The sequence below is a fragment of the Nyctereutes procyonoides genome, unplaced genomic scaffold, assembly GCF_905146905.1.
Source record: "Nyctereutes procyonoides isolate TBG_1078 unplaced genomic scaffold, NYPRO_anot_genome, whole genome shotgun sequence".
In the NCBI taxonomy this organism is placed as follows: Eukaryota; Metazoa; Chordata; class Mammalia; order Carnivora; family Canidae; genus Nyctereutes; species Nyctereutes procyonoides.
Window position 1 is genome coordinate 57752859 of NW_026575131.1, and position 22183 is coordinate 57775041.

General features: G+C 64.9%; 1 protein-coding gene across 7 annotated transcripts in view; it reads left to right on the top strand.

Moving 5' to 3' along the window:
- SBNO2 (strawberry notch homolog 2) overlaps positions 1-22183 on the top strand; it is a 46414-nt gene that overhangs the window by 11497 nt on the left and 12734 nt on the right. For 4 of the 7 annotated variants that reach the window (XM_055343062.1, XM_055343061.1, XM_055343060.1 and 1 more), the window contains exons 2-7: positions 2125-2316; positions 6901-6974; positions 7578-7689; positions 19217-19378; positions 21396-21479; positions 21640-21817. In XM_055343062.1, the coding sequence (XP_055199037.1) occupies positions 2197-2316; positions 6901-6974; positions 7578-7689; positions 19217-19378; positions 21396-21479; positions 21640-21817 (730 nt within the window). In that variant the 5' untranslated portion in view covers positions 2125-2196. Of the gene's footprint in view, positions 1-2124; positions 2317-6900; positions 6975-7577; positions 7690-15552; positions 15649-19216; positions 19379-21395; positions 21480-21639; positions 21818-22183 lie in introns of those variants that run through there. The other 3 variants (XM_055343064.1, XM_055343065.1, XM_055343066.1) reach the window with 3 other exon arrangements.

Below are 22183 nucleotides of genomic sequence, written 5' to 3' on the forward strand. Positions count from 1 at the left end.
AAAGGTGGCGCTAAACGGCTGAGCCACCCGGGCTGCCCTCCTTTCACCTATTGATGGACATCAGGTCCTTCCATTCTCTGGCTCTTGTGACTCATGCTGCTGTGAACATGTGCATACAGGTTTCGTGTGGACAGATGTTTTCATTTCTCCTGGGGTTCCTGGGAAGCTGCCCGTAGTAGACCCCCATGCTCCTTGGCCTCTGGCCTCTGGGTGGTGCTTTCTAAGGGGGCAGCCCAGGGCTCGGTGGCTGCAGAGCCTGGAAGCACGGTGTTTGTGGGAAGGGGTTCAGCTTGGCTCCAGGACGTGGCTGCCAAGAGAGGGAAGCTGTGGTGGGCGGGGCATGGGCCGGGTTTACCAGGCTGTCTGGGGCGGGGAGGATACCTGCCGCAGAGAAGGGGCTGGTGATCCAACCCCAGGGACAAGGGCAAGGCAGCCAGCACCTGTGGTCAGCTATGTGAGCTTTCTCTGTTGAGTAAAGGTCATTCCTGCCTGACTCTTGTCCCGGGTGCTGGGAACAGAGCCCCCTTGGGAAATCCCCCAAATCCAGGAGAGTTCTGGGGCCTCAGTGAAGGCAGTGGTCACTTAAGTGGCAAGGCCCAGATTGCAGAGGCCTTGGTCCCTGCTGAGTGCCTGACCAGCCTTGCCCGTGGACCTCCGAAGAACCCAGTTCTCCTGCTGAGCAATCCTGGGGCTCAGCGCAGCTGCGGTGCCCTTAGTTGTCAGACAATAATCCGGTTGTTGGAAGGCTGAGCTGGGTTCTGACCCTGTCTGCATGACCCCAGAATCTTTCAAAGGAACTGCCGAGACCCTGAATCACCATTCGCTGTGTTTGTCAAGGGAGACCCGAGGACTTTCCACCCCGGGCTGCTCAGTCTGTCCCAGGCCCCGGCCCACAGGAGCCCAGGCGCAGGCCGGAGCAGGCCAGGCCCACGGGCGCTGTGGAAGTGGGGTCCTGGCAGCAGGCGGGAGCGGTGCAGGCCTGGAGCCCAGCGGGACAGCGCCAAGGCTCGAGAGCCCAGACGCCTCGGTCCCCGGAGCTCAGGCCCGGAGGCCCCTTTTCTGGCCGGAGCTGGGGTAGAGGCAGCCCCTCCCCGCCCCCTGAGGGATTGCATAAGCTGCCGCGGCGGACAGTGATTACTGGAAGTCCCGAGGATTTCTTCATCCAGGGCTTGGCCGGGAGTGGCAGCTGCCTCCCCTTCCTGCCCCCTGTGTGATTAATGTCCTCAGCCACTGCCTGCCCGAGGAGGCGCACCGGCCGCCCTTGGGTCTGGGCTCCCAGCAGCGGTGGGTGGGGCCCAGGGGAGCCCAGGGCGCAGGCCTGGGGCAGATGGACCCGGGGGGCAAATCCTGTGCATCTGCTGTCAGCCCCGCGGCACCTTCCTGGCCTGCTTTGGAGAACCAGAGGCTTCTCGGCGGGGCCGCTGTGTGTCCTTACCCCTTCCTGCCTCAGCTTGGCCCTCGCTCCCCTGGGGCCCCCTGCAAGCCTAGCCTGGCTGCAGAGGGACAGGATTGGACTTTGCCTCCCAGCCTGAGACTGGGTCACAGAGGCAGGCCCGTGGGAGCCGCTGAGGCTCCGGGCTCACACCAGGGCCCGTGGCTCTCTCCGTGGGTGGCGGGAGCGGCCCCCAGGGCCCGAGTTATTTGTTACTGGGTGGGCCGGGCAGCCTGACATGGCCGTGTGAACAGCAGGGGTGGGGTGGCCCAGCCGCTCTGGAAGGCCTGCCACCATCCTGGGGGCCGTCCCCGGAGCCTGTCTCCGTGCTGCCCCAGGTACTGCTCCCTGTGGTCAGGAGTCCAGGCCCAGTGTCCCCAGGAGGGGCCACCAGGTGGCGGTGGGGGCCGAGCCCAGGTCCTGTCCTGGCAGCCGAGCGGCTGCTCAAGCGTGTTCAGGCTGGACTTGAGATAGAGGCCCCCGCCCTGCCCCAGCACAGCCCCTGGGAGGGGGCTGGGAACCCAGAGGCGCCCTGGCCACCCTGCAGTGTTCGGGCAGCCTCGGCTCACACCCTCCCTCCTGGACGCGGGCCCGCTGCCCTGAGCCCACCCCCTCTCCCTTGTCCCTGCGGGGTGTGCACACGCCCGTAGGGGCTCACAGGGTGACCTCGGCAGTGTGCCGTGTCTCCTCAGGTCATGATGCCGCCACCGAGGAGCAAGAAGCCCAGATAGACGCCCCCACGGCCTGGGTCGTGGAGCCACCTGATGCTGGCAGTGGGGCCCGCCATGGACGGGGACTTTCCTCAGCATGAGCCCCCACCAGCGGGCAGTATCCTCTACAGCCCACCCCCCCTGCAGACCCCGCTGTGCGGGTCCAGTGTCCAGGTGAGTGCTGGCCACCCCAAGGTCAGTCCAGGGTGGGCGCCGCCCTGGGGGTGCAGCTGCAGCCTCCCCTTCTGGGGCCTCGAGGGGATGTCCCAGCCCCCAGCATTGGAGAGAGGAGGACCCCTGGCCTCAGCTGCCGCCAAGTTTCTCAAACTTGAGCCACCAGGTTTGTTTTGCCAAGGCCACGACTGGTGCTCAGGGGGACGCTCAAGTTTTTTTTTATTTTCAGTTTAACAGACTTATTTATTTATTTATTTATTTATTTATTTATTTGAGAGAGAGGAGGAGGGGGAGGGCCAGAGGGGGAGGAAGGGAGAGTCTCCAGCAGGCTCCCTGCTGAGTGCGGGGCCGAGGCAGAACTCGATCCCAGGACCCTGAGATCATGACCTGAGCGGAAATCAAAAGTCAGATATTTAACTGACTGAGCCACCGGGGGGCCCCAAAGTTTACATCTTAAACAGTGTTAGGATTACAGGAAAATAAAACACAAAGTTTCTACACACCCTCCTTTCCCCATTGTTAACATTTTGCATCAACATTCATGCTAAGTTCTTAACAACTGACGACCAGCATCAGGGCATTATCGGTCACAGCCTGCAGGTGACCAGGGCTCACCGTCACTGCTGCACGCCCTGTGGGTTCACACGAATGTCACGGACACCGAGCCACCGTCCCTGCGTGGCCCAGAGGAGGCCCCGGCCTTACAGACCCCCTGCTCCACCGAAGCACCGTCCCCACCCCGGGCACCACAGGCCCTGTTACTGCCTCCTCCATGGCTCCGCCTTTTCCAGAAGGTCCTAGACCTGGAGCCACGGGTGTGTGGCTTCCCTGTGTCTGGCTCCGCGGCTCGGTTCTTTTCCGGACTGAATGACACTCCCTTGTCTGGGTGGAGCGGTCTGTCCATCCACAACTGAACGGCACCTCAGTTGCTCCTAAGTCCTGACGAGTGTGATGAAGTATCATAACACTCGTAACAAAGCCACGTAGGGTCCAGCCTGGCCTCCTCATATGGTGGAATGTATGAAGGATCCAGAATTCTGCTCCAGTCAGGCCTGGAGCCCCCTCTTCTGGGGCAAAACCAGGGTTCTTTCTTTCTTTTTTTTTTTTTAATTTTTATTTACTTATGATAGTCACACAGAGAGAGAGATTGGCAGAGACACAGGCAGAGGGAGAAGCAGGCTCCATGCACCGGGAGCCCGATGTGGGATTCGATCCCGGGTCTCCAGGATCGCGCCCTGGGCCAAAGGCAGGCGCCAAACCGCTGCGCCACCCAGGGATCCCACCAGGCTTCTTTCTGATGTAGAAAAGCAGACTGTTTCTTAACAGGGAGACTTAGAGCTGCCTGGAGGGCAGGAAGAAGGGTGCCAAGGCACAGCAGCAAGGGACACATGGCTGCGGCTGCCACGGGGCCTTCCGTCCCCTCCATCCTGCTGGCTTTGGACTGGGAGGCGACCAGGTGGCAGGAGAGAGCAAGAATCATGAGAATCACGCTTGGTTTTCAGAGGAGCTGGGAAGTGGGCCACTAGGGTCAGGCACAGCTCAGGGTGAAGTGCCCAGAGCCATCAGGAGGCATCCTGGGTCCGTAATCAGGGTGTTGGAAAGCAGTTGTGGGCCCAGAATTCACCCTGTGTCCAGGTGTGCCCGTGTTGTCACCTGACATCACGGGCACAGAATCCGAACTACTAGCAGGGGCCACAACCGCCTGGGGAGGGCAAAAATGAGTTCCCGCTGAAGACGCCAATCCCAGGCCGTGGCTGGCATCCAGTGCCTCTGGCCAGGGTCCCAGACCCCGCGGCGTGCCTCCTCTCTCTGCCCTTCCTGTGGGAGCCGTGGCCACACATCCTCTGACCCTCCCTAACCCCCCCGCCTCCCTCTGGACTTCCGGCCACGTTGTCGTGGCCGATGCCTTCCTGTTCCCCACGTGCCACCTGGCCTGCGGTGGTAGACGTGTGCGTTCCCAGGGCTCGCTCTCACCCCATTATGTAGGCTCAGAGAGTGCTCTTGTCGTTCCTATAATGTTTCCCTCTTGTCAGCATCCCATGGTTTGCTGAATTATTTCCCTATTGTTGGGCTTTTGGGGTGATTCCAGTTTTCTGCTGCTGTAAATAGCACCAGTATGGCCCCCCCCCCATAGTGGATTAGGCCGGGGGTGTCCTTCTGAATCAGATTCCTGGGTCAGAGGGAGCACTGGGTGGGGTCGCAGAGCTTGGGGCAGCTCCACAGGACCATGCACCTATCCTGCCACCTTTATGGTGGCCCAGGGCGGTGGCTAGGATGCCAGCACTCCCAGATGGTGGCGTGGAGGGGCACCTGGGGCCGCAACGTGCACCCGATGCAAGGGAGATGCCTGTGTGAGCCAAGCCCACTTTGGCCAGGAGCCCCTCGGCTGTCAGAACTCGGCAGAGCGCTCTCCATGGTGCTTCTGAGGCTGGGCCACCCGTCCCAGGGTGTACGCTGAACCTGTCCCCGCAGGACTCCAACCAGGAGGGCACCCCGCCCCCAGCAGGCCACACCGATCCAGCTCGTGCTGACCCCGGATGTGTGTGTGGTCAGACTCCTCCCCGCCCCTCTGTCCCAGCTGGGCTGAACCAAGCTCAGGAGGGGACCGACCCCCTGGACTGTCACTGTCACTAACGGTGGCCTGATTTAGCAATAAAAATAGAGACATTTAATGCAACTTAAGTTTCACGTAAACACAAGCGATATTTTAGTGTCTTTCCCGCTTAGTATTTACACTGTAATTGTTTACTGTTTGTCAGAAATTTCAGTTTCGCTAGATACCTTGTATTTTATCTGACAGCTGTATTTCATCTGCTGCCCAAGGAAAAGTGTCACCTTCCTACATCAGCTCACACGTGGCCCAGGGAGCTCTGGATTAATGTCCCAGGGCATGTGGCTCCCCAGGGGAGGAAAGCCTGGAACCTCCCCAGGCAGGCTCGGATTGGCTGGTGGGGGTCAGGCGCCCACCTCAAGATCGTGTCCCAGGGGCCTACCCTGGAAAGGCAGAGGTACGCCTCTGGCCCCCCCCGGGAAAACCCCAAGGAAGGCTCTGATTGGCTGTGTGGTGCGCCCTTGGGGGAGGACTCGGGCGGCCCTGATTGGCAGCCTCGCAGAGCCCTGCGCTGGGGCCAGCACCTGGCTTCCTGGAGAATGCCTCAATCCGAGGAGACCTGGGGGTCTGGGCACAGCAGGAAAGGTGGGGAGGCCCCCTCAAGGCTGGCTCTGCCTGCTATGGGTCCCGAGTGGCCCGTGGTGCCTTGTGTGCACTCAGGACAGTTCGTGCTAGTTCACAGAGTGTTCTGGGAGTGCCTGTGGCCCTGGGAAGTTTACATCCCTCTCTGGAGTTGGAGTTCTCTCCTTTCTTTCTTTCTTTTTTTTTTTTTAAAGTAATCTCCATACCCAGTGTGGGGCTCGAACATACAACCCCCAGACCAAGATTCATAGGCTCCACTGACTGAGCCAGCTGGGCGCCCCTGGATTCTTCTCCTTGAACGGGGCTGGAGAGAAGTGGCCCTAGACCAGGGCCCTGGGGTGACCTCAGCCTGCTCTCCTGGAGGGGAGCCTTCCAGAGGCTTCTGCAGTTTCTCCTAAGTGTTCATCCCACCAGCCTTCATGCTGGGGAGGGTCCTGTGCTGTTTGTCCCGCTCCATGTCGATAGGGTTATTTCGCAGCCTGTGCAGACTCTGGAACAGCAGGCGGGACCCCTTGACAGAGTGTCTCTCTCCTTCCTGCGTCCTGGTTCTCCCTGCGGGGTCGGGGTGGGGGGCGTGCCCTGGTGGGAAGTCAGGGCCAGCTCCTTCCTCCAGACACAGGCGCCCGGGAAGGCTCCTCGTCTCCCCGCCATCTGGGCTGGTTCCAGGCCAGCTCATGTGCGGAGCCCTGCAGACAGCAGGAAGTGGTGGCTGGGGATTGCTTCCGGCGGCCTTACTGAGCGCAGGACGCCCGCTGGTCCCCCGTCCCCGTGGGGACAGCGACTGTAGCCATTAGGCCTCTCCCCAGCGGCGTGCAGGGACTGCCCTGACGTGATCCCACACAGGCCATGCTGTGCGCAGGCCTGTGTGTCAGGGTGGGACAAGCCACCTGTGTCGTCCGGGGGCCATGAGTGTCCACCATCCTGCTCCCCGAAGCTGGTCCTGTCAAACCCCAGTGCAGGGTCCCCCCAAGCCCCCGCGGACCTCAGGCTCTCCTTCCAGCCATCCACTGAATGCTTCTCAAAGCAGGCTCCCCAGAACCCCCACCTGTGCTGCAGCCTTGGGCCACACAGGCTTGGCCTGAGGGAGCTCTGAGAAGGCCAGGCCCCTGGGAGGGGCTGGTGGGAGCCCCCTGACGAGCCCTCTGCCACACGGACATCCCTTGGGCCTCGTGCTCTCATGCCCCAGTCCCAGCCCCGCCTTCAGAGCCCCTCACACGCCCCGAGAGGTTCCTTCGTCTTTGCTGTGCTGCACTGGGAGGTTTCCCGTGTGGACGGGCAGATGGACGCATGGAGCTGTGCAGCCGCTCCCGGGTGACCCAGATGGAGGACCCTTGGGTGAAGCTGCCCGGACAGGGGTAGCAGGGCCGCTCCTGACACTCGCTCTGTTTCAGAACACCATGCTGCACTGCTCCTGGTGGAGTCCCTTCTCGCCCACGCCGTACCCAGCCTTCTCCAGCGAAAGCCAGTAAGTTCCTGTGGCCTCCAGGGCCCGACACGCTCCAGCACGCCCCGCTCCGTGGCCACCATACTCTCGAGGGCTTTCTAGGTTCTGTGGTCACTGGTTAAACAAGAATAGAGCTCACGGCCAGCGAAGGGCTTCAGCATCCTGTGGAGGGGGTCGTGGGCCAGGCTCTGGCCACATGGAGGCCCCTGAGACTGACCAGCTGTGGCCTGTCTCAGGAAGAGCCCGTCAGGAAGAAGGGAGAAGAGCTCTGTGGGTGCCCTCTGGCCGGGGGTGGAGGAGGACGCTGACCCGGGTGTGGGGGGTGAGAACTTTGAAGGCAAAGGAGCTGGGAGGGCACTTTCCTGCAGAGGGCAGCGGCAGGAGGGGTTTTGCAAAGTGAGTAGGAGCTTGGGCCGGGGGTGAGTGGGCAGCAGACGCAGACAACGCCAGGCCCAGGAGCCGCCTGCGGAGAGGACCCAGCAGCACGGAGCGGGAGCCTCGGGGTCTCTGCGGGGCACTGTGCCCTGGTCGCGGGCACGTGGGCTCTCCGCCGAGCTGAGCTCCCCAGGTGCCAGAGCGCTCCCTCAGTCCCGACGCCTGCCCCTCTTCCCTGTCTTCCCGCAGCCAGTTCATGAGCTCCACCTCCTTCATCGCCAGCCAGCCCTGCGCCGACACCAGCTATGGACCCTCCACCACCACCCCTAGCTTCCTGCCAAAGACGGGCGACTTTCCTCAGGTAGGGACCTCGAGCCACAGCCACCCCTCGATGCCCTGGGGCCCAGGAGGCCCCTGCCTCGCGCTGGCAGCCCTGGCCAGGCTCCGGGCCCCGTGGAGCTGCGGCCTGTACTTGAGAACAGCCGGTGTCCCCGCGGCTCCCACCTGGGGCGGGGCCACATCCCTGTCAGCTTGCCGCTCGTGCCCCAGGCGTGGGTTGTGGGGCAGCCTCCGGGAGTGCCCGATCCACTTTCCCAAACCGCAGCACCTTCCTGCCCTGGACAGAGGCCCCCGTGCTTGCTCTGTCTGGGCGTCGGTATCTCAGCAAGGGTCCGCCACGTTGCCCGTGTGCCTGGCCAGAGCGACACTCCGTCAGGTGCACACGCCATCATTGGCGCTGAGGTCCCTGAACGGCCGCCATTGGCAGTGTGACCCGGCCGAACCGAAGGAAGAGATTCGTGTGATTTCCTTTTGAGGGGGGGAACAAGGTGGAGCATCTCTGGCAAGTGCCCCTCACTGTGGGCCCCGAAAACCAGGTGCCACAGAGATGATGTGTGGGAAGGGTGGGATTTGAGGCTGGGGCCGGCGGCAGCCTGGCAGTGGTGAGGTGCCCTCAGAAATGTGGCGCACTTGGCGCCACTGGTTCCCCCGCAGCTGGGGGCGCCCAGCACCCGGTGTGGAAGCTCTCCGGCTTGGCTGGCCCCAGGGGCTCAGCTCCCCTGCGCCGCAGCTTTCCCTGAGCAGTGGGGCGTGTGGGGCCGGCCGGGTGGCCGTCTGGGAGGATGCGGCTCAGAGCCGCCAGCTGGCATCTGCTGGGCCCACGCGAGGTCAGCTCGGCCTGGCTCCTTCCTTGTGGAGTCCGGCCGGTGTCCATGCAGCGCCGAGCAGGGCCGTGGACCTGCACCAGCGTCCCACCCATCCAAGCCCACCGAGAATCTCAGAACAGGACCACATGAGGAAACCGGGACTTTGCAGATGTCATTTGGTTAAAGATGGGGACCAGGTGATCCTGGAGCAGGGTGGCCCTAAACCCAGGGGGTCTGGGTGGGGCACAGAGGAGAAAGCACGACAGCAGAGACGGTGAGCCCCGCAGCACGGCAGGGGTGCCGGGAGCTGGGGCAGCAGGAAGGGCCTTCCCTGGAGCTTCCTGGGGAGAGCGGCCTGGGGCGCCTTGACCACCTTGACCGGGATGTCCGCCCCGCAGGACCACGGGAGCAGACGCGTCTGCTGTGCAAGCCCTCCTCCATCTTGGGCCTGGAGGAGACGCGAGCACGGTGGGCTCGTCTGGCCCTCCACCCTCCCGGGGGGTGTCAGTACAAGGGGCAGGGGGGGCCTGTGGAGCGGCCCGCCAGCCTTGCCAGGTGCACTGGGTGTCTTCTGTGGCCACGAAGCACAAGGACACGCTGGCCTCCCTGGTTTAGTGGCTGCTGAGGCTCAGCCCGGGAGGCACTGATCTCCATGAGGGGCTGCAGCAGCCGACGGTCCCCGGCCTGAGACCCTCCCCGAGCCTGCCGTCCCTGGCCCTGAGCTCTGGCCAAGGTCCTCCGCGCGCGTCCCAGACCTGCCACGTTGTGACCTGTGTCCTCTGCGGGGGGTCACCTGCGTGACAGGCTGAGGACACTGAGCCCCCCGCAGTGCGCTCGTGCATCGGCCTGCCCAGAGCCAACACGGTTCCTTTCCCAAGCCTTGGGGGCGCTGCCTGGCTGCCTGTCGTCACTCCCTGGTGGAGCGGACAGCAGCTGCCTCCGTCCGGCGATGTTACTGAGCGCCTGCGGAACACGGCCGCGGCCTGCCCTACACGGGGGCCTCGGACCTGAATCCTGCTTCTAAAGCAGCAGAACCGCATTCAGGCAGAACCTGACCCCGGTGCCAAGCGTGAAGTTAGACAGATGTGAGGCCAGGGTTCAGCTGGGGTGAAGGGCCCTGTGGCCCTGTTGGCCTCCACCACCCCCCTCATGACCCCTGGTCCTGCGGGCCAAGCCAGGCAGGGCGCCAGAGGAGGCTGAGCCTCGGCCAGTGGACCCACCGCGGGCACCCTCTGTTCCTGCCTGACCAGATGACATCACCATGACGACCAGCGAAGCCATAGCCTCGAGGATGTCCCCGTCCTGGTCCTGGGACCTGACCCAGAACATGTCACCTCCTGCAGCAGAGGGGGCCTGGTCGAGGCCCCACAGTGGGGTGACCCTGGGTTCCTGGGGGCCTGGTGTCCTCACCATGTCCCCCCGAGAAGGAGGCGGGGGAACCCCAGAGATGGGGAGACCCCGCACTGCTGATGTTGAGGACGGAGGAGGGGCTGGGGAGGGGGGCGCTCCTGGAAGGCGGGGGGCAGGGGGTCTTCCTGGGGCCCGGGGGACGTAGCTCTCCATTTTGGACTTCTGAACTCCAGAACCACAGGGTAACACGCGTGCCGTTGTGGGCCGTGACGTGTGTGGTAGCTTGTTCAGTACCCACAGGAGACTGAGGTCCGTGTGAAGCCCCGCGTGGCCGTGGCACACTCTAGAAGTGTTCCCTGACGGGGAGCCCGAGTGGTGCAGTCAGTGAAGCATCTGACTTCAGCTCAGGTCGTGAGCTCAGAGTCCTGCTCCGCCGAGCCTGCCTGCCCCTCCCCCACTCGTGCACTCTCTCATTTGCCCTCAAGTAAATAAATCTTAAAAAAAAAAAACAAACTGGAGCTGGGCTGCAGCGAGAAGAGCACACGAAGCTACAGGACAATATACCTCTTCCTAATTGAACCCGAGCCCTGAGTTTCCTGGGAGCCAGGGCAAAAAGAGAAAGGAGATGAGCAGTGTGACTCTTGTCACCTGCGAGGAAAAAGCTTCTCTCCCAATTCCCGTCGGGGTCAGCGCCCCTCCCCCACCTTCCAGGGACGGCGTGTGCCCTTGGTTCCCAGCCCGCAGCTGCTCTAGCCTCCAGCCTCTCGGTCTGCGGGCCTGCCTTCCGTCTGATGGCACTAGGGCTGGACGGTTGAACACTACGGGGCCTGGGGCCCTCCCTTGCTTCCACACAGGAGCCAGCTGGTGGCAGGTTGACTGTGCCCCTCTACGGGCCCAGAGGGGGGTGGTTTTGTTTCTGTTTTAACTTTTATTTTTAAGTAAAGTCCACGCCCAAAGTGGGGCTGGAACTCATGACCCTGAGATGAAGAGTCACATGCTCCACTGACTGAGCCGGCCAGGCACCCTGGGGCTCCCGTTTTACCGCTTCTGGGTGGGGCCTACATCCCGGGGACCCGCTGTCAGGAATGCAGGTCAAGGCTAAGCCCCGCTCCGAGGCAGCCTGCCGGTCCCACCGGACCCACTGCGGCGGCCCCAGTGTGAAGGGCCGGAACACGCGCCCAGGGCTCGCCTAAAACCTTTAGGTCTGATACCCTTTTCCGTGTGTTTGAAGGTTTTTGTAACAAAATGAATTTCAGGGTAGTCGAGGTCTGTCGAGAGCGCCAGGCCGGCAGCCGAGCCCTCCACAGCCCCGCTCGCCCTCCGGTTTCCTGGCGCGTCACCGTGGGGCACAGCCGTGGTCTGTCCTCACAGCGAGGTCCCTGCCGCGCGGTGAGCACCAGAGCAGCCGGGTCGGCTCCGGGGCCCCTGGTGTGCGAGGGGCGCTGTGTTCTCGTCGCCCGCAGCCCGTCCCACCCGCACCCCCGCCGATGCGTCTCCCTGCAGACGGTGCTGACCCCGAGCCCCCACCCCCTCCGCTCCTTGCCCCCTTCCCCCGGCCCTCGTGGTGGTGGTGGTGGTGGTGATGGATTTCACCCTGCACTGGTGGGTGTGCCCTACGGTGACAGTCACCGGGCTCTGTCCTTGCTCCTGTGTGTTGGTCCCCGGGAGGGCTTCCTCAGGGAGAGCTGTCCCTTCCCTGTCCCTAGTCACGTGTTGCTGACGGCCTGGGCCACTGTCGGGTGCCGTCCTATTCCCTGTGTCTGTGTCGGCCTCGGGAGTGTCCGTCCCTGTCCCCCCTCGTAGCCGTAGGGGTGGTCCAGGCTGAGCCCATGGAGACCCCCCTCAGCCTTCATGCCACCTGCCTTCCCGAGGAAGGGCCTCTCCTGACTTGGCACCTGCGGCTCTCGTCAGTGACCCGAATAGTCGAGGGGCCCCGTGGGGGCCTCCTACCCCGGGAGGGCTGTGCGTTGCTGTGGGTGCATGGCGTTCCTTTCCTTCTTCACTCTTAAGATGTGAATTGCACATCAACTCAGTGGTTTTTAGTAAATTTGCAGGTCATGCGAGTATTACCTCTTCCAGAATATTCCAGTAATTCCAGAATATTCCATCACTCCAAAAGGAAACCCCAGATCCACCAGCTGTCACCCCAGCCCCCGGCCCCCCGAGCCCGTCCTGCACATGTCACACACGCGGACTCCCACCTGCGGGGCCTCCTGTGTCTGGAGCCCTCCCTGAGCATCGGGAGCTCGGGGTCCATCCCTGGGGCGGCGTGTGGGCACCTCGCTCCTGCTCGGGGGCCCAGGGATGCGCCCGTGGGTGGGGGATGTTTTCCATTTATTGCTCCTTGCTGATGGGCACCTGGGTGGTTCCCACACTGTGGATTTTGGTGATTGTGAATTGTGCTGCTGTGAACACCCGTGAACAAGCTTCCGTGTGGACCTGTGTTCCAGGTGTGGCTGAATCTCATTGGGGGCACTGCTTGGGGACATGTTGAGGTCAGGTGCAGGGGACGACTCAGCGTTGCAGATCAGCCCTCCCAAGGCCTCGTGCCTCCGGGCCCTTCTCTGCGTTCTCCCCACCTGGTTATCTCTGGGGTCCTGTTGTGGGTGTGGCCGCTCTGCCCTCTCACGCTGCCTGGCACACGTGCCCTAGGAGCGGGTGCTGCCCTGAGCCCTCCTCCCAAGTCCACCTGGACCCCTAACATCCTGGCCAGGCTCTGGGGGAGCTGGGGGGAGCCTGCACACTGAGCCCCCGCATGCAGTCAGCGGGGCAGGCAGCGGCCCTGAAAGTCCCTCTAGGCATGCCGGGTGGGTCCTGCATCCACCCAGTACGGACACTTTCCGTCTGCCAGCCTGGGGCTTCTGGGAAGCAAGGATGAGGTCACAGCTCAGAAAAGTGCTTTGCAAACTCTCAGCAGCTCTCCGCTGAGGGGCGGGCGGCATCGACTGCTCCGCAAATGGATTTCAGCAGGGATCAGAGGTCCAGGCTCGCCCCCACCAGCAGGCCCCCAGCAGTTACTGGCAGCAAGAGTGAGCAAGACGTTTCTTCTCTACGGAAGCCCCTGGCTCACACTGAGCCAAGAGCCCGCCCCCAGCTCCGGCCGAGACCCCCGCCCCATGGTCTCTCCTGAGGGCCACAGGCCAGCGGAGCAGGAGCATGGCTGTCCCCAGAGGGTCTCTGCACAGACACTGGACTCCCGGAGCCAGGGGACCAGGAAGTGAGGGGCTGGGAGGCCAGGGCTGCTGCACGAACAGGCTCCTGGAGAGTGGGCCCTGCAGAAAGCCCCTGGTCGGGGTCCAGCCTCAGCAGCAGGGCTCCAGCGCCCCTCGGCTGCTACACCGTGAAGTGCTCAGGGGCAGTTTTCTGGCTGAGGCCACTGTCCCCACAGCTCTAGGCTAACAGGGTGGTTCCTTAGGGCGCCACGTGAGCTGGAGCAGCTCCCACAAAGCACCCCAAGTGGGGCTCTGGTGAACCACAGAGCAAGCCCTCACGGTTCTGGGGCCAAGGGCCCCTCCGGAGGCTCCGCCAGCTGGGGGAGGACTGGGACGAGGCAGCGGGGAGCCCCAGAACGGACTGGGGGTTCTTGGGAAGCACAGGGCAGCTGGGCCATGCCCGTCCCTCCACCCCCGGGCTGGCCACAGGACAGAGGGTCAGCCTGGGGCCAGAGAGGGCCACACCAGACGGCCCCGCAGCTCCGAGGCAGCCAGACAGGGACGGAGCCAGTCACGTCCTCGGCTGCAGCCCTGCTTGCGCTTGTGCCTAGGTCACCGAGTGTGACTTCCCCTGGGGCCGAGCAGCCCCGCCACCTCCATCCAGGCACATAGTCACGCAGGCCTGTGGCGCCAGGGGACAGGGCGCCCCAGGGGGTGCTGGCTTCCCTGTCTCGTCCAGGCCGCCCTTGCCCATCAGTGAACTGTGTGGCGCTGAGATTTCGGGGACGGAAGTCAAAGGTCAGAATCCGTGTTGGCAGCGTGACAAACTCTATGCCTGTTACCTCGAACGATGAGGGCTCGGTGTACGCACTGTGCGTCTTCTACTTTGGTTCCTCGTGATTGTTTTAAAACAGAGTCAAAATCCACGCTTCTGGGGTGCCTGGCTTGCTCAGTCAGGGGAGCGTGGGGCTCACGATATCGGGGTCTTGAGTTTGAGCCCCATGTTGGGGGTAGAGGCTATTTACGAAAGAAAAAGAATGAGTGAATAAAAACTGTTACAGAAAGTAAAAGAAAACCCACCCTTTTAAGGTCAAATTCACAGGGTCGTGCACCCACCAGCCTATCCAGTTCCAGAACATTCCATCACCCCAAGGGCACCCCATCCCCATCAGTCATCCCCCGGCCCCCCCCGGCCCCCTCCCTGTGCGTGGACGAGCCCGTCCTGGACGTGTCACACACGTGGACTCGCACCCTGAGGGGCCTCCTGTGTCTGGTTCCCTCCCCGAGCGTCGGGGGCTCAGGGTCCGTCCCCGGGGCAGTGTCAGGGGGCCTCGCTCCTGCTGGCGACCGAGTGACGCTCCCACGCGTGGCTGGGCCACATCCCCCGTGGACGTGCGATGGTGGGTTTTGTGTGACGTGTGTCCTTGTTGCCCCCCGGGCGCGTACGCAGCCACGGAACCGCAGGGTCGGTCGATGACTCCGCGTGCGGCTCTTCCAGGGACCACGGGGCTGTGTCCGAAGCGGCTGCCCCGGGTCACGGCCCCCCGGCCTGGTGGGGTTCTGATGGCTCCGCGTCCTCACGTCCTCACCGCCACTTGTCATCGTGTGTTGCGGGCAGGCCGCGTGTCCCGGGTTCTGGGGTGCGGTGCCTGGGCCCAGGGCGCTGGGCCGCCTGCTGGGGTGTCACTGCTGCTACTTTCCCTTTCACAGGCAGCGCTGGCGCCGGGGCCAGGCAGGGGGCTGTGCTGCCTGCGGCCTGTGAGGTGCACATAGGCCGGGGGCAGCCAGGGGCGGCCGGGGGCGGCCGGGGAGGCCTTGCTGTACCCGCGGCATTGAGGCCCGTGACCCCTCACAGGCCCTGAGCAGGCCGTGGCCCCGCAGGTGTCTGTGACCCCGAGCTTGCTCCTTCGGCCGAGGGGCGACACCGCCACACAGAACCATCCCCCGAAGTGGGGCTGCTGAACGCAGCTGTTGTTTCCCGTGGGACAGGGCGCCTGGGGCCTGGTGCAAGGTCTGTGACCCCACTCGGAGCTTGAGGGCGCTGCCCTGCCCGTGCCCCGCTGTGTGCAGGGCCCAGGGGCCTGGGGTGGCGGGAGAGGAAGGAGCGGGGTGTCGGGACAGCCGTACCCCTTGGCAAGGTTCCAAGACAAGGAGCCGGGCGGGGGGGGGGGGCGGGGGGCGGGCAGGTTCCCACGGGGGAGGCCCACGGGTGGGGCCGTAGCCGGGCAGGGCCCTGCGGGGGGCGCCCAGTGAGGCCCCGACACAGGTCCGGGTGGCCCCGGCGGGGCGCTGCGCGAGGGGCTGGGGGCTTGTGGGCCGCGGGTCCCTGCAGGCGGGCGGCGGGCGCGGGGCGGTGGGGGCGGCGGTGGGGCCGCGCCTGCGGTAGATTCCGCCCAGTACAGGAATCCTCGCCCTGCCGGTAATCGGCGCTTCCCGGGCAGCCTTCATTTCCTGAAAGTCAGCGCCCGAGGGGAAGTAGGCGCCGCCGCTGACTAAAGCCACATGCAAATGCGGCGGGGCCGGGGCCGGGGCGGGAGCGGGGCCGCGGGATGAGGGAGCCGCCGTCGGGGACCCGGCCGCGCTCGGGCTCGGGCTCGGGGACGGGGACGGGGACGGGGACGCGCCGCCATGTCCCAGCTGCAGTTCTGGCTGCACTTCGCGGCCCTCAACCAGGTAAGGCCCGGCCTGCCCGCTCCCGCCCGCCGCCCCGCTCCGCCTCCCCCTGCCCCGCTCCTCCTCCTGCTCCGCCGCCGCCGCCGCCTCCGCCTCCGCCTCCCCCTCCGCGGGGCTGGGATCCCGGGGCTGGGATCGCTCTGGCCGCCCCAGGGTGGCCGCGGGACAGCTGGCGGAGCCCCCCGGGGAGCAGGACGGGTGCCCTGCCCAGGGCTAGCGGACGCACCTGTGTCTGCCGGCGCTGCTGGGGTCGGGGCGCCCCCAAGGGAGGCCCACAGGGGTCTGGGGGCAGCCCGGCGCGGCCCGGCCCGCTGGTCTCTGGCTGAATTGGGGGGCACCGTTTGGCGGCTGCACCAGGTCCCACCAGGTGCTCGCTTGGTCCAGGGAACCCCAAACTCAGAGCTGGTGACCACGGTAGCTGACCCTGTGACCTCCCTGGTCCCCCAAGCTCTCAGGGTGACCGGCACTCCCTGCCCCCAAGGGGCTGCAGCCCACCGAGTAGGGTGGGGGCCTGGGGTCCGAGGACGTCTCCGTGGGGTGTCCGTGGACGGAGACTGCGACTGGGTCACCTTGTAGGGCTGCTGGGGCCACCGGGCATCACATCCTGACACAGCGGGTCGCGCGGGCCCTTCCTGCCACCCACTGCGTAAGGGAGCGGGCTGAGGGGGACCCCCGGTGACCCCCGTGAGGCCCTGCGACCCTCAGACCCAAGAGTCTGGGAGGGTCCGGGATCTGGGGAACGCGGCATCCCCAGAGTGGGCGGAACCCGTTACCTTGGAGCAGCGTCTCCCGTGGGAGGAAGGGGACAGCACCGAGCCCCGCGGCCCCTCCTCACCGTAGCGCGCTGCCTGTGTCCCCACCGACCAGGCACCGATACATCATCACCAACCAGAGGTCCCCGCGGCACCTGTGTCCCCTGCCCAGGACCCCTCATGACACCTCTGTCCTCTGGACCCTCCGGGCTGACACGCTGTCTGCCTGTCCTCGCGTGGACGCCCTGGGCATCGGGAGGACGACTGGCGGGGTCCTGCAGGACGTCCCCAGGCCGGGCTCGTCCCATGACGGTTCTGAGGGAAGAGCCCCGCCTGCGCCGCCCCGTCGGGGTCCCTGCGGACGCTGGCGCTGGTCTCCTGGCCGGGGCTGCTGTCCCCGTGGAGGACCGCCCTGAGCATCCACCTTGGCCGCTCCATTCGTCTCCTGCCCTCGTCAGGGCTACTGCCCCCCGGCTCGTGGCTGCCTCCCCCTCAGGAAGAAGGGCCGCCTCTCGGGGCCTCTGGGGGCTGCCAGCTTGATGGGCTCAGGGGCTCTTGTCGCCCTGACCAGGCTGGGTGGCGCCCTCTGGGAAGGCTGCGCTCCGACGCCCTTCCATGGGGATGTTAGCAAAGACTCCCGGCCCCTGTACCTGCCCCCACCCCAGGCAGCCCCGGGAGAGGGTCCCTGCCCCAGGGTGCTTCCCAGGGACCGAGCGCCCGCTTCTGTGGCCTCCCCGCCTCTGACCCCAGCCTCCTGGAAGTGGCGGAGTCCCAGGAGGTCCCGGTGGGCAGAGAGCAGGCCTCAGGGTCAGCAGGCCAGACCCCTCCTGGCACCTCGGCGCCCCCACCCCCCGGCCCCTCTGGGCGCTGGCTGCTGGGCCCTCGCGCGGGGGCTGGGCACCCCAAGGAATGGCACGGTGGCCTCTGGCCTCTCAGGTCGCTGTGGCCTCCTGCCTCCTTGTGCTGCAGACTCCTAAACCTTCCGGGCCACCGCCTGCCCGGGCGGGTCCTGCCCCCACTGGCTGCCTCCTCGCCCGCACTTGCCCAGGCTGGCAGGTCCAGCCAGGGTCTGCCTCCCGCGGGTCCAGGGTGGGTGCAGGCCAGGGGCGGGAGCGAGTCGTGGCCCCTCTTGCCTCCCTATGCCAGCAGCCACCGGAGTCCAGGCACGCAGCCTCACGCCGCTGATGTGGCCGAGGGTGGTCTCTCCTGCGCAGGCCGAGTCGCAGCCGGGCTGTGTGACCACCCCATCCAGCACACCGATGACCGCACCTCCTGCCCCATCCCCACCCACCCCTCCCAAGGGGCCCTGCGCAACAGACCCGAGCCTGCCTGGTCCCGGGGCTGTGCGCGCTCTGGGGTCCAAACAGGCCCTTGGGAAGCTGAGTGCAATCTCCTGGAGATCCCCCCCCCCCCCATAGAACAGGGATCTGATCCAGCACAGAGTGATGGGAGGGGAGCTCCCCAGTGGAACGGGGCGGTCCCCAGCCCTGGCCGAGACCAGGGCCTGGTCCCAGTGACCTGGGGGCTCCATGGATGCTGCCCTCCACTCCTAGAAGCCAGCTCACCTGGGGTGAGCCAGGTACAGCAGGGTGGGCTCCAGGCCCACCGGTCTCCTTCCTTCCCAGACTCCCAGACCCCGCTGGCTGGCCCTTGCCGTCTCCTGCCCCACCCCGCAGTGGTTAGTGTGCAGGCGTCGCAGCGCACTGGCCCTGGCCCTCCAACGGCCCCGACAGTTGCGCAGGGCCCGGGGGCTCCTGGGGGCCCCTCCATTGCTCCTGCACGCCGGCCAACGCTCTGCTCAGGAAATGCCCCCACTGATGTGACACGTCCACGTGACTGGGACCTCTGTCACAGGGTTGGCTTAGAAGAGCCTCATCTGGGATGGTCTGTGGGGCTTCGCTCCCTGTGAGGAGTCCACTGAGGGCTGTGCCCCGCCCCCGCCCCCCTGACCTGGGCCTGCCCCCTCCCCGTTCAGGTGCTCAGGGTCTCCGTCTGCAAAACAGACACCTACTGCCCTCTCCTGGTGGCCAGTGGCACGGACACCGCAACCCGCAGGGCCTGTGTGGGGTGTCTGCCTCAGGGCCCACTCCTGGCTGGTCCAGGAGCCGCCAGGTGTCCAGTGCTAGCCGGGTCCTCACGGGGGCTCCGTGTCCGTGTCCGTGGCCCTGGGGCGGGGCAGCATGGGAACACCGCTGGCATTGCAGCGATAGTCTTTAAATTTAGGTTTCTAGGGGCGCCTGGGGGGCTCAGCAGTGGAGCATCTGTCTTGGGCTCCGTTCCTGACCCCGGGGTCTCGGGATCGAGTCCCGCATCGGGCTCCCCGCAGGGAGCCTGCTTCCCCTCTGCCTGTGTCTCTGCCTCTCTCTCTGCGTCTCTCATGAATAAATAATTAAAACCTTTAAATAAAAGTTTAGGTTCCTAAACTACGTGTAATCTGTACAGCAAACTTCCCCCTTGAAGGTGCGGGCCTCTCTGTGTCTGGACATGTGAGCACTAGTGTCACATGCTCCCAGTGTCACTTAATTCCAGAACATTCCATCACAAAGGCAACCCCATCCCCATCAGCTGTCACCCCTCACCCTCTCCGCAGCCCCCCTCCCAGCCCCCCCAGCCCCCTCCCCATCCGTGGAGGAGCCCGTCCTGCACGTGTCACACACGTGGACTCCCACCCCGTGGGGCCTCCTGTGTCTCCTTCCCTCCCTGAGCGTCTTGGGCTCCGGGTCTGTCCCCGGGGCGGGTCGGGGGGGCCTCGCCCCTGCTGGTGGCAGGAGTGTCCATCGTGTGGCTGGGCCCCTCTCATCCTGCTCGTCTTCCAGGACTCCGCGTACCTCGACGACCTCTCCAACGCCTCCATTTTCTCCTCGTCCGTGGACTCCCTCTCAGACATCGCAGACACGCCTGACTTCCTGCCGGCTGACAGCCTCAGCCAGGTGCCCACCATCTGGGATGTGAGCACCGGCCCCTCCACTCAAGACAAGGTCAGCTCACCCTGAGGTCTCTGCACGGGCTGCTGTCCCAGGGCCCCCTCCACAGGCCGGGGGCCGATCCAGGTCGCCCACCAGTGAGGTGGTGGTTCAGGGGTCCTCGTGTTTTCTGCACGACCCAGAAAATACAGAGGAGGGGGTGGCAGGGGGCGGCTCCTGCTCTGGGCTCGTCAGCCGTCCTTCTGCGAAGGGTCCCGTCCCAGCCAGGCCCCGCTCACGGCCTCTGGGGGCTCGTGTGGGGCTCGTCTCCACACCATGCTCCGCGGGGCAGACGGGGTTCACCAGGGGTTCACCAGGAGACAAGCAAAGGGCAGCTTCCAGCGCTGGTTCTCCCTCTGGTGATTCTGGGCAAGGTCTGGAGGCGTTGCGGCGGGCGGGCGGGGGGTGGGTGCTCCTGGCTTTGAGTGGGTGGGAGCCCACGAGCCAAAGAGCTGGCTTGGCATCTGTCAAGCTCCTGGTGCAGGACTCTGACAGGGAAGCGTGGGTGATGTGAGGCCAGATGGTGAGCAGGGTCCTCAGGCGTGCCAGGGCTGGGCAGCGGGCACGTCAGTGAGGGACCCCCGCCCCATCCGGGCCCAGCTGGGGTTCTCTGCCCGGAGAGCAGCCCCGAGCTTTCGGGAGCCAGAAGCCTGGTTCGAGGTTCTGAAAGGCGGCATTGGGAACGCGGAGGAGGGCCACGTGCGCCGGAGGGAGGGCAGGCTCTTCATCAGAGCCCACGGAGCCCTGCCCGGTGGCACCGCAAGCGGGCGTGCTGTCTGCCCAGCCACCTGGAGCTTCCTCGGCACCTTTGGCCCCTTAGGCAGGGTCGAGTGGACAGGTCTGGGAGGCTCGGGGCCCCGCCTGGGGCCGGCGGAGGGACAGGAGGTGCCCAGGACCGCCTGGCACGGTCCCTGCCCTTGATAGCCTTGGGGGCGACCCAGGCCCCCTTCGCAGTCGGGGCGAAGGGCCTGTGAGCGGCGCCCTGCTTGGCGGAGACCGTGAGGCGGAGGCGGCACGAAGCGGCCGGCAGGAGGGCAGCTGAAGCCTGGCGCCCACAGCCTGCTGCTGCCAGCCCGCCAGGGCCCTGACTCAGCCTTCCAGGAACCCGGGCCTGAGGCTGTTTGTTTTTGTTAACTTAAAAAAAAAGGGGCCAGGGATTTGAGTGTGGGTTTCTGGCTCCTAGTACTTTCATCACATTTTTTTTCCCAAAAAACTTGGGTGCGTTCTTACCCTTTGAGAACAGCTGGAGTCAGTAAAAATCAAGCAGGTTATCGCACGACAAGCCCGTTCGGGACCCCTGTCATCCCCCAGGACTGTAACGGACCCTGGAGCTCCACGTGTGCCCAGCAGTGAGCCCCTAGTGCTTGCGGTCACCGGTCTTGGGAGGAGGCGGGGCCTGGAAGGGATTGCTTCATTTATTATTCTTTTTCTTATTTATTTAGATTTCGTTTCTATTTTGTTTTTCACATTCACGGTTTTCAGGACAGCCGCATGACCTACGTGATTTTTATCTTAAGGGGAAGCCTGTTTTGGAATTGCCGACCCTGGTCGGGCCCCTGCTGTGTCCCCGCTGTGTCCTGGGGCAGAGCAGTAACCCCTGCCCCCCCAGCCTCAGTGCACTGGACAAGGGTGTGGTCACTCCCTGAGGGTGGCTAGGTCGAGGGCCAGGGGTGACAGGGCCCCCGAGGGTTTGGGTCTCCTGGCCTGGTCCATCTGTGGGCTCTGACCCCAGGTAGGCCTCATGCCCCCAGGCACCCGCTTTGTGCACCAGGTTCTTGGTCTCCTTGGACCAGCCTCAGGTGCTCTGTCTCCCTAGGCTGTGACTGTGGTCTGGGACGTGGGACGTGTCCTTCCTTCATTTCTCTGCATGATGGGGGTTGTAGCCCGTCTCTCCAACCAGCTGGCAGGCTGTGGGAGGGAGGCAGGCAGCTGGCGGGGGTGGGGGGGCATGCGGACAGTGCAAGAAGGGGGGCCAAGCTGGGGGCGCCATGCAGGCGCTTCCTCCCCACATCTCGTCCGCTCTCCCCTCTAGCTGCTCCTGCCCAGTGGGCCGTGGACGGGCCTCGAGGACCCTGTGTCCTCCCTTTCCAGCACCCCACTTCTTGTCAGCTACCAGGTAGGCTGGGCCCCTCCGCAGCGCTGCCTGCCCCTTGCAGATGCTCAGAAGCACCTGTTTAGAAGATGGGTCTGCCCATCTTACAGACGAGGAAACAGGCCCTGGGGACGCAGCACACTGGGGTCAGGAGGGCCACTCCCCAGCCCTGTTCACTGCGCAGGCGGCGCCCTGGGGAAGGCCGGCCAGGCCGGGCAGGACAGGCCCATCCAGCCCTGGCTACAGCTCTGGCACTAACCTTCAGTCTCAGAGTCAGCCTGAGGAAGAAGATGAGGCAGAGGAAGACGAAGGAGAGGAGCTGGGCCACACAGAGACCTACGCAGACTACGTGCCGTCCAAATGTGAGTGCCCGTGGCACCGCCAGGCCCGCATGGCCCCAGTGGGCTCCAGCCATAGGCAGGAGCAGGGCTGGAGGTTGCCAGCTGGCTCCTGGGTTTCTGGAGGGGGGAAGGCTCCGGAGCTGTGGGCAGGCCTGGGGGCAGCTGGGTAATCCCCACGTCGGGGGTAGCAGAGAGTAGTTGAGAAGTAAGCCCACGTTCCTCCGTGAGCAGGAGTTGATGGATCTGCAAAGCCCCAATGGGCCCTCTCCCCAGACCCTGCTCTGCCCCTCTCCCTTCTGGGAGCCTCCCCCAGCCCACCCTAGCCCCTGGCCACCAACCCTGACAGCCTGACCTGCCCCTGACCCGCCCCTGGCTGTGCCTCTCCAG